Source organism: Typopeltis vanoorti, chromosome 8 (genome assembly GCF_054136105.1).
Source record: "Typopeltis vanoorti isolate ZY-2024b chromosome 8, IOZ_Tvanoo_1.0, whole genome shotgun sequence".
NCBI lineage: Eukaryota > Metazoa > Arthropoda > Arachnida > Uropygi > Thelyphonidae > Typopeltis > Typopeltis vanoorti.
The window spans coordinates 129,851,479-129,863,555 of record NC_143556.1 but is presented as its reverse complement, the minus strand read 5'-3'; the positions used below and the strand labels follow the sequence as shown (position 1 = coordinate 129,863,555).

The following is a 12,077-nucleotide window of genomic DNA, read 5'->3' as shown; positions in this document are numbered from 1 at the left end:
GCCAGAATAGCAAATACAAATTAGAAATATCATCGCAGATAGGATTAACTGTCCTATCCTAAGCAGTAATCAGGTTTCTAAGATCAAGTTACTTGGCTATGACTGGCCATTGAGCCTGCCACCAAGGGAATTTGATGTGATGGGGAAAAACAGTTTTACTCTTTATTGATTTGGTTAGTTATGTAATAGTGAAAGAGTTGTATGAATAATCTTTTTTGAATAATCAGAATTTATATGTAATATAGTTGGTCTAATAATAAATGTGAAGGAAAAGTCTAAGGGAAAGAAAATTATAGATTTATCCAATTAGCAAAATCTCTATGATCACTGGCTATAACTCTTCTTGTGCAAAAATTTCTACCCATTTTAAAGCTTTTACCAAAAATTAATTTTAAATAATTTTGCTATGGCCAACTTTGACATCACTTCTTTCTCACCAATATTCACTTTAATGAAACCTTGAGTTCTCTTCTTCTCCCCATTTGTGAAAATGACAGATCCCTGTTCCTTTAATGGATTTTTCCTTCCCTGTCCTCCCTCTCCCTCTTGCCAACCAATTTTTATGTGGAGAGTCATGAAATACATGCTCTTAACACAGCACCACTTCAGCCTCTCCTGACCTAAACCTCTCCTGGCCTAAACACTTTACGCCTTCTTCCCTCACTTCAATCAGCATCCAGTACTCCAGTTTCTGGATAAGAGATTAGCAATAGTTTAACCTTTCCAAACATCATAATAACACACACACAGATGAGCAGATATATGCACAACCTTTCTGATCCCCCCCCCCACGCTATATGGTATTATTGAAACTAATAGTGTCCATTTAATGAGTCCTCTTTCACAGCTGAACTAAACCTTATATGCCACACCTAATCTAATGGCTGATTCCAACACAGTTAACAAAAGACTTCAGCATTTCTGCCCCTCCTCCAGTACATATAGTAATACAATCAATATACCTTCTGTCTGGTGTATGTCAGAATGGGGCGGGGGGAACTTTGAACAATCTCTGCACTGCCTTCAAGCCCCACTTAAAACTAGCTGACTTTATCTGTTCCATTAAGGACCTACTCCTTCCTCTCTCAGTACTGTGTGCACTGAGAGAGGAAGGAGCTTTTTATTCCATTTCATTCTCTGTAGTGTCCAAAGCATGGTGTGCTAGATTTCAAGTGATGTCTAGCAGACCAAAAATGCCAGTATGCAAACAGGTATGGTTGTGCTAAACTGCCATAATTACAGTAATATGATTACCATAATGTAGAAAAAAATTAATTCTTAGGCTTCTCACTAGCACAATTCTTATGACTTTAGATTTTAGGTTGCCTTTGTGTTGCTTTCATTTTTACAATTTGTATTATATACCTTGAAGATAGATGTTTCTGTAATTTAAAACAAAACATGTATGCCACAGTAAAAACAAATATATATATATATATATATATATTATTTATTAATCACAAATATTTATTTTATGTATCATTGATGTGAATTGAAACACAATAATGGAAATTTGAATACAAAAGAATAGAAAAATGTGCATATTTTAATGAATCCTTCTGAATATAAAGTTGCATAGCTAGGATAAAGCACTGTTGGAATGTGTATATTTAAAATAAAGAAAATTTTTAAAAAAATCACACGAACTCTTTGGAATAGAAAGGAAGTTCTTAGGATTTAAATTAGGCCAGTGGAGTAAGGCTATAGCACTTTTTCAAATAAGCATTCAAATGTAAAAGTATCAACATAAAATGATGGTATCTCATGCCAGCTGGAGTGTTGCCCAGTTAAACACTGCCCCTGTTGTTTTTGCCAGGGAACTAGAGTGAACAGCGAAAAGTCAGCTACTGGAAAACACTTGAAACACACCCCATCTCAATATCACCGGAGTTTAAGATCGGTACTATCAACATAAGAAGCCTGAATGGCAAAGAAATCGAGCTAGCCATAAATTGGATAAGTACTAGATTGACATAATAAGGGTGACTGAAACAAACAAAAAAAAGGACAAAAACTGGTGAGATCTTTCTGAGAAACAAATACAAAATGTCGTAATGATAAGGAAAAGGAGTAGCTATAGTATTCAACACTAAACACGAGGTTAATCTTCCTGAATGGCAGGCAATATCAAGTAGAATGATGTGGGTAAATATCAGAATGGGGAACTGGACAATTAGTTATTTGTGCCTATGGTTTCCACAGAAGGTTCTACTAAGATAGAAGTGGAGGAATTTTTTGAGGATTTGGAGAAACTGACACAACAAAAAAGGAAAAGTTGGTTCTTGTTGGGGATCTAAATAACAGAAGAGTAGGAAATGATTGTCAGCCATACACAAATATTTTGGGAAAATTTGGCGAAAAGAGCAAAGCTAATAATAATGGCAACTACCTGTTGGATTTCTGCTCGGGACATGGACTGGTTATTACTAACACAATATTCCGACATATAAATGTGCATAAATTCACATGGAGAGAAGAGGCAAGGAATAAGAAAAGTCTCATTGACTATGTTATTGTTGATAGGAATGTTTTCTCTCTGGTGCAGGACACTAGAGTATAAAGAGGATTTGAAATTAAAAGTGATCACCATTTAGTCTTGAGCAGGATAAAATTGAATTTCATGTTGAAAAGAAGAATATGTAAGAAAGTTTTAAAACAAATAAAAGTTTAGCAGCTCTCAGATGTGAACGGTTTTAAAAAGGGAAATAAAATGCACAAACATTATTGAAAAAAAAATGAAAGAGTCTGAGAAGAGGAATCAAACCTTGGAGATAATGGCAAGCCCTGAAAAAAACATTGATTGATTCAGCCAGAGAAGCATGTGGTGAGGTTGTCTGTAAGGATAGAATAATTAGAACTCCATAGTGGGCATTGGAAGTTAAAGAGGTAGTGACGGAAAAGAAGAAAGCATATCAAAAGTTCCTGGCAAATAAGTCAGCATGTGCTCTTAAAGAATACAGAGACAAATCTAAGAAAGTTAAACCCTGTGTAAAACTAGCTAAACAAAAGTTATGGAAAGACTTTGGTAAGAGCATAGAAAATAAATATCAAGAAGGTGGCAAAATATTTTGGAGGTTATTGAAGAAGCTTAGAAATGGAGGAAAGAGTGCTGTAAAAGGAATTGGAGATGATAAAGATGACATGAAAACTGGAGAAAAACATATCCTTGATGTATGGAGTAATTACTTCGAAAAATTGCTAAATGAAACTAGCAGTGTGACAGCCAGGCATGCAATCAGGTATACATATCCATAATTGAAGTAGAAAAAGCCATCAAAAGCCTGAAATGTGGAAATGCAGATGGAGTAGATGATATTCATCCAGAAATGTTTAAGTATGGAGGTATAAGTCTTACAGTGGCTGCACTGCATAGTTCAGAAGGTCTGAGCAGAGGGATGAATTCCAGATGATTGGAGTAGAGCTCTCATAGTACCCATATATAAAAAGGGAAATAAAACTGAATGTGAGAATTACAAAGGTATTTCCCTACTGAGTGGTCCTGGTAAGATTTATTCAAGTATACTTGAGAAACTGTTAAGAAGAATTGTGGAATAAAAGCTTGGTGAAGAACAGGCTGGATTCAGGTCAAATAGAGGCTGTCAGGATCAGATCTTCACTTTACGACAAATAGTTGAGAAATCATGGGAATATAACACAGATCTGTATTTAAGTTTTGTAGATCTGCAAAAGGCATTTGCGAAGGTGCCAAGAGAGAAGCTATTCAATACGCTACAGTTGTATGTTGTCAATTGGGCATTATAGCAAGCAATACTTATTCTTTATTTGAGTTGTAAGTCAGCAGTTAGAATTGAAGGAAGTACAGGAAGATGGTTTAATGTTAAATCTGGTGTCAGACAAGGATGTATATTATCTCCACTGTTATTCATCTATATAGATCACATTATGAAAGAAGTATTAAATCTGATATCAAAACTGGAGATATTAATCTCAGCTCTTTACTTTATGCAGATGATGTTATACTCCTAAATAAATCCATTAGAAGTCTGCAAGATTCCCCGACTAAATTGAATAACTATTGTAATAAATTGCTATGAAACTGCAGTAACAAAACTATGACAATGAAAATAGGCAGAAATATTGAAAATATTTACTGCATTGTGAATGGAGAACCTATAGAACAAGTAAAACATTTCAGCTACTTATAAAGCAAGATTTTTAATGAAGATGGTGAATTAAATATGGAAACAGGCAACAGAATCCACAAAGTTGGTAGTATGGTAGGAAGTCAACTGAATAAATTTATTTGGAATAAGAGAAAAAATAGTCAAAACACTAAATTAGCTGTATACAAGACAGTTTTCAAACCAAATTTAACTTATGGATCTGAGAGCTGGATTAGAAATAAAACACTTGACCAAAAACTAGAGACCACAGATAAGAGTCCCGAAAAAGATTAAGAACATGAACGGACGGCATCAATGGTAATATCATGTTAAAAAATGAGGATATTAGGAAAGACAACATTGTTAGCAGATCTAATCTCAGATGGTATGGTCCCTTAAATAGAATGGGAGAGGAAAGATTAGCAAAACAAGTGTTCTCTGCCAAGTTGGCAGGAAAAAAAAATCCAAAGGAAGACCAAGGGGTGGATTGATACAGTAAAAAGTGCCTTAGAAGACAGAAATATAAGATTTGATGATGTTGCAGTCTTAACAGGTAACAGATTGATTTGGAGAAAAATTGTAGATAGGAAGTTAGTAATGATGTAAGTTTTTCATGTAGTACCATCATATCGTGTTCACCCCTTGAGGGTACATGTCAGGAATTTGATGATGATGTAAAAGTATAAATAAATGATCATCCCATTGGATCCTGTTGTTAGTGGCTAAACATCAGTATCATGTTTGGCTTGACCAGATTTAAGGCTTGATAAGCTGAATAAGAATTCCTGGCATTCTAACTGACATTTTATGACTCTTATTCTATTTAACCAAAATATAACAGATTGTGAAATGGAACTAAGTAAACACCAGGTAGGAGCAGTAGTAATACTGTAGTTTGTCTTTTTGGGAAGTAAGAGTGTCAATTGTTAATCTATGCCAGACATTCAGAAATGTCTTTTTACAAAGAATAGGAGTTTTTTACAAGGAAAGATTAGGACAATAAGAGAAAAAATTGTCATTGATTTTACATATTGGTTTTGGGTTAACCTTTTTATATAGCAATTTGATAGTTTCCAGTTCTTGTTGAAGAGATACTTTAGAGGCACAAATGTTTTGTGCTCTAGATACCAAGGATTTTATCCTAACTACTATGTGATGGCATGTTAACTTGTGACATGCATTTTTTCTATATTTTTTGTATTCAAATTTCTAATACTATTCAAGTTTCACTAATGGTATTTTCTGATACATGAAACAAATAATATTTTGTGACTAATATATATTAGGTTTACCAAGTAATTTTATAAACTTGGTTATTTTACTCCTAATCCCAAGTAAGCAAACAATTAAGTTTGCACCTGAACTTAGTTCAAGTCTATAAATGTGATATTTGATGGTAGAAAATAATTTTTGAAGATATTTGAATTTTTTATTGATAAGTAGGAGAATGTATAAATTGCAGTGTTTACATATAATAAAATATATTTGCCAAGAAATTATATTCTTTCTTTATTCCAAGTGCAAGCAAACTTTGTTTGCGTTACACTTGGATAAAGTATCTTCACAACTGGTCTACTTGTATCAGGGCAACTATATATTATATATATATTTTTTTTTTTTTTACTGTTTCATACAAGTTTTATTTAAACTCATGAAAATTCAACAGATTTCCTTATACTGTATTGTTGGTTTAATTAGATTAAAATTAAAAGTTTTGTTTTAACTATAGTCAATATAGTCTTTGGCAGTTTATGTAGTGTAACACAGGCACTGATGCGAAGCAGGACAGTGGCTTCCAAGTCATCATTGTTTAAAGAATTTAACCAAAAGGACATTCTATAGTACAATATCTGCAAGATGTGTGCATAACAAGAGGTCAGTGGAATTTGGTTTGAGAGTGATAGTGGCAGGAAAGTGTGCTGAAAATGCTATGAAAGTTAGGGTCCAAAGTGCGTGCCAGTCATAAGATTGAAGCGGTGATGGAACTGAGAATACATGTGAAAATATGCATGATGCAACAATAGATAGGATTGAAAAAGATACAGTTGAGAGAGAGTAAAAGTGTTGATCGAAAGAATCGTAGTATGGTGGACATAAAGAATGAAGAATTGCTGGATAATGGGAGATAGCTTAGTTACACTTAGTTAGCTTAGTAATACAGTAAGAAAGTTAAATAATAGTATTATATGCGAGTTCGAAATCAAAGCATATAGGCATTTTGTACAAGCTCACGCAATCACGAAAACAATGAAGTAAGCGCGGAAATACATAGAAGTAAGAAGTACCGTCATAAACAATATATTAAATAATAAATTACAATTACAAAATATCAATCAATACTGTAAGTTTGTCATCTGTTCAAGATGAATCATCTGTCTGTCAGTACCTACATCAGTATTGTCTTATATTATACAAAACACTGTAGATGTTATATATATTACTAATCTAGACATCAAAAATGAAAAAATAATGCGAAAAAGAAATGCATATTTATTGACATGTATAATGATTCATGCATTGATAATGAAGAAGCAGCAAGATGATTGCTTTATGATAGCATAGCCTATACACTAATGAATCGTTATAAAATTTTTATTTGAATGTTAATACTGCATCTTTACATTTGTTTACATTTCTCTCAACTGTGAATGGTGCCACGTACAGTCTGTAAGTGTGCATAAGTTTGATAAATTTTTAACTTTCTACAATAGATTTGTGCATATTTTATGTTAGTAAATGATAAAATAGACTGGTATCTACATATCTGAATAAGAGCATATGTTCTTAGAACCACCAGGAGCCAAAATCGACTCAATGGAACATGACAATAATTTACTATATTTTATGCATTCATGACATATCTAACTTTGTCTTGATTTTTCAATATTTCTAGGCTATGCAGTTCGTCAGAGAGTTTTTTCAAATTGTTGCAAATCTCTAAAAAAAATTTCTAGTATATTCATTGGGAAAAAAAAAAAATCTGCTTATAAGTGGACCTTCACAGTTCAAACCCATGTTGTTCAAGGGTCAACTGTGTGTGTGTGTTATTTGTTTATTTTTTTTTTCTTTTTCTTTCTATATACCTTTTTGATGCTGATATTTCTTTAGGTGGAATGTTTTGGTTTTGTCCAAATAAAGGTCACATCTAAATGAATGTAGCTACTTATCATAGACACCATGTTCTATTCTGGTCATTATTTCCAAACCTTGTTCTTTTTTTTTTTTTTAAATTTTTTATGAGCAATAAAATAGAAGCACTCCAACTAAGTAATTGACTGCATCTTCTGAGAGTGACTGCAACGTTAGATTTGAATTTGAAAAAGTGAAAAACCATCATTTGAAAAAATGTGAAGCCCTTCAACAGCAAAGCAATTCCTAACCCAACTATGCCAAGAATGTTTAATGGGATGCAGCTGTAGCTGCTCTCAGAAGATGTAGTCGTCATGCTTAGTTATGTTCATAATTTTGCCATCCGTTCCCAAAAAAAGTATGTTCTAGAAACACTTTTGCTTTTATATTTTTCATTGTTTACTGTAATAATAGAAATAGCAAAGCTCATTGGGCATTGGAGCTACCCCTCTCTGCAACCAAAGGCAAAATTACATCTAATACAAAATTTTAATTATATTAAAGGGTAGAGAATGAAACATGAATAAGATCAGTGAACAAAAATGACGAATGCAATTGCACAACCAGATATGTCTTAACTACCCTTTCATATAATTAAAATTTTGTATTAGATATAATTTTGCATTTGATTGTAGTAAGGTAGCTCTGTCATCCAATAAGTTCTGCTATTTGTTTTATGGAGGATTAACATGAAACTGAGTTTTAAAAAATTTCTGCATTGTTTTTAGATGTTTTTGTTTAATCTGTATATATTTGGGATGCTTTTTGTGATTGATTAGGAATAGTTTATTAAGAAGTAAGGTCACGTAGTGTGGGGATGAATGACGCAGCCGTGTCTCCTGGCCATTGTGCGGCCTTGACAGTGCCTCTCACATACAAGGTGCAACTGTTGCACCTTGGAACAAGGGATGCTTTTTCAGGATATTCAAACAATCATTTCAATTAAACCATTTCTATGCACATAGTGATCATAGCTGTGAAAAAGTTTGTATGTTTGCATTGCATTCATAAACATACATAATTCATACATGTATAAAGTGTATTGCTTTAATTATGCTTGTAGAGCTAATAGAAGCACAGGATACTATTCGGCGGTTAGAGGAACAGTTACGTGAGATGCAGAAAGCAAAAGAACATCTTGAACGCAAACAGGGAGAGCTGGAAGAAATGATGAAAAAATTAGAAGAAGATAAACTGATGGAATATGAAGAAAAGGCGAAGCTAGTAAGTATTATCTTTAGAGATACACAACCTTTAAGAGAGATTTCACTAAAAGTGAATTGATTAAACTTTGCACATTATAATTTAATGTATAAATAACATGTTCATCCTTCATACATGATATTATTTAGATTAACCATAATTATTTTACAATCATGATTCAAGTTCATTCTGTAAAGAGTCAGAAATTTTTCTTTCTTTAAGCTTTTTACAAGTAAAGTTAGCACTTCTCAGACAAAAATATCAGTGTTTTCTTATCACAAATCAAAGAATGTGTACACTCAGAGACATAACTACATGATATGAATCACCAAATTACGCTGACATGTACCATGTGAGTAATCATTATGGATGACCTAAATTATCCATGCATTGATTGGGTAGAAGAAAATTCAAATTATTTCCTAATATCATTTATGTACAAATTAAACAGCAGTAGTCAAAGCACAGAGCCCTGCAGCACACCACTAGTCACCTGCCTTCTCATGAATTCTCCTCCATATACTACTTTCTGGTATCTCTCCATCAGCAACCCTTTTATCCATTTTACCAGTTTTATATCCATCCCCATTTGTTGCAACATGTGTAACAGAGTTCCATGTGGTAATAGTCGTATGTATAACAGAGTTCCTGTCAAATACCTTTGCAAAATCTATCGATATCATCGTGTAGCCATTCTCTTTGTCTAATTCATCTGACACTATTATAAAAAATTGGTAGATTACTTAGGCATGACCGACCCTTCTCAAAGCCATTCTCTGCCTCATCAAATATCATATTCTTATTCACTTATTCCCTGATTCTCTTTTTGACCAACTTTTCCACCACTTCTGAGATACTGATTGGCCTATAATTTGTCACCACAGACTTAGATCCTCCTTTATGCCAAGGATTATTTTGCAATCCTTCCAATTTGACAAAGTCTCAGCTTTGTCAAAGTTCCAATGGGACTTTGACAAAGCTGAGACTTTAATTAAACAGTCTCGTCAAAGGCCACTTCACATTCTTGTAAAACAGAAGCTGATATTCCATCCAATCGCACAGCTCTATTTGCTTTTGGATTCTCTAATATCCTTAGTATCTCTAATTTATCTTCCTCTGTTCTCACATCAGTCCTTGTCACCTCTGCCATTATCTTCACTTGGATGATATACCAAAGTGGTCTTAGTACAAGAATAGTCTGAAAAGTTCTCAGCCTAACAATGAAAAAACGAATTTATAATTTCAAAATTATTTTTATTTTTCAACATAATCTCCCTTAAGACTAATACATTTATTCTGGGAATGCTCCAGTTGCATCATCCTGTCCCTGTAATGGTTCTCAGTAAGATCTGCAAAATACTCCTCTACAGCTGCAATCACCTCTTGATTCAAAGAAATACGCTGACCAGTGAGGAAAAGCTTTAGTTTTAGGAAGAGATAGAAGTCTGAGAGAGCCAAATCTGGGGAAGAGGGTGGATGTTCCAACAATTCATAGTGCAGATCCCTTAATTTTCCCATCTGCAAAAACACTTTTGTGGACATTATTTTGTGAACAAAAACACATTTTTTCATCTAGTCTGTTTAAAAGATCAGAATAATATTCCCTGGTTATTGTTTTACCCTTTTCAAGATAATTAATAAACAAAATGCCTTTAGCATCCCAAAACACCAATGCCATGACCTTTTCTGCTAATGGAACCGACTTTGGCACTGAACAGCTGGCTTCTGTCCTGTTTTGACTGCTGTTTGGATTCTGGTGTGTAATGGTAAATCCAAGTCTCATCCATAGTAATAAATCGACTCACAAAATCAGTTTTATTCTTGTTAAAACGCTCCAAGCATTGTTCAGAGATTTTCATGCGAGTGCGTTTTTGAACTGCTGTGAGCAAGCCTGGCACCCATCGTGCACAAAACTTTTTCATTTGCAATTCTTCATGCAAAATATATCTTACATGTTCTTTTGAAATGCCTATAGTCTCAGCAATTTCACTCACTTTGACTTGCCGGTCACTACCATATCGTGCATTTGATCAAATTTCTGGTGTTGTTACCCTTTTTGGACATCCTTTACTTGGATCATCTCCAAGGCTGGTATGGCCACATTTAAACTCGTCAGCCCATTTCTTAATTGTCGAAAATGAAGGAGAAGGGTGCCCATGAACTTTGAATGAATTTCTTTTGGTGTTAAACGTTCTTTTGCGAAGAATTATAACCACAGGAATATCAATTTTATCCATTTCAAGGGATAGAAAGAACACTTTTGCTTCATACAGCTGTATAAAACAAACTACTTGATATTGTACATGGATACTTAAGACAGATGTACCAACTTAGGGGGAAAAAAAATCTTGCTGATAGTGTTGCCATCTATTGGTCGAGGCCAAGAACTTTTCACACCACCCTTGTAGTTCATCAATTTCATCTGCCTCTGTCATCTCTCTACCATCACGACATATTAAAGTTATTCTTCCATGGTCATTCTTTCTCCTACTTACCATATAACAAAAAAATCCTTTGGGATTTGATGCGAGAGAAATATTTCAGACAGTTGGTTAGTGGTTGAAGAAAAAGTCATTATTCCTTGAAATTAAGTGAAAGTGTGGTTAACAAGAATGTGAGAACTAGATTTTTTGGTTGGCAAGTGGTCAACAATTCTAATGCATTGACAGTAACTTATGATTCCTTCATCTGTTAATGAGTTCAAGGAAAGGTATGATATTGTGTGGATAATTTGGATTTCCCCTTGATGAGTCTTCAGACTCCATGGAGGTGCCTGTGTAATAATAAGGTTTTGTGATTATCATTAATGTATCTAACTATACACAAAATGACAAGGCATACTGGAATTTCCCAAGAAAAAAAAAATTCATATATTTCAATAAATATTATTTGAAACCATCGTACTTCTCATATATATTTAACGTAATTATTTTCTTGCAAGCATTTGAAAATATCACAAATTTTTCTCTTTGGAGATTATTAATCAGATGTATGATGTGCTCATTGGACTTGATTCATATATAACCATTGTATGGTCTAAGATGGAGATTGGCATATTTTCTATATCTCAAGACACCTGTTAGAGAGTATAATACTCTATAACTCGTTTCAGTTGGGAAATTAATGGTCAGACATACAATGGGCTCATTGGACATTTCTTAGGAATCATTGCATGTTCCAAGACGCTGGTTAGACAGTACCATAGTATGAAACATATGAAACATTCACATATCTCAAAGAACTGGTTAGTATTTCAGTATATTTAAGGCATCAAATTTTTTCTGCAACATACTACCATTCTTCTTTTAATTTTTCGTTTTATTGAAAGTAATAGTGGAATGGCATCTGATTTATCACCTAGCAAGAAGAGAAGAAAACGAGTGATATTGAATGTTAAACATTCAAAAGAAAATCGAAATTATAAAATAAAATAAATGGGGGCATGCCCACAGATATATTAGTAAGAAAATATTACATCTCGGTTTGTGAATTTCTAGTCAGTCCCTCTACTCTTTAGTGTCCACAAATTCATCATGGAAGGTTAGTTCTGCTTTTTTTTTTATGTTGCTCCCACCCATGAAAGGTTTGCATTTTTGTACCATGGATGATCTAAAGAATTTT

General features: G+C 33.6%; 1 protein-coding gene across 2 annotated transcripts in view; it reads left to right on the top strand.

Annotated features, from left to right (window-relative positions):
* LOC150104351 (moesin/ezrin/radixin homolog 1-like) overlaps positions 1-12,077 on the top strand; it is a 341,827-nt gene that overhangs the window by 270,287 nt on the left and 59,463 nt on the right. For both annotated transcript variants that reach the window (XM_090396937.1, XM_090396936.1), the window contains one exon: positions 8,317-8,477. In XM_090396937.1, coding sequence (XP_090253063.1) covers positions 8,317-8,477 — 161 coding nt within the window. The remainder of the gene's footprint in view (positions 1-8,316; positions 8,478-12,077) is intronic.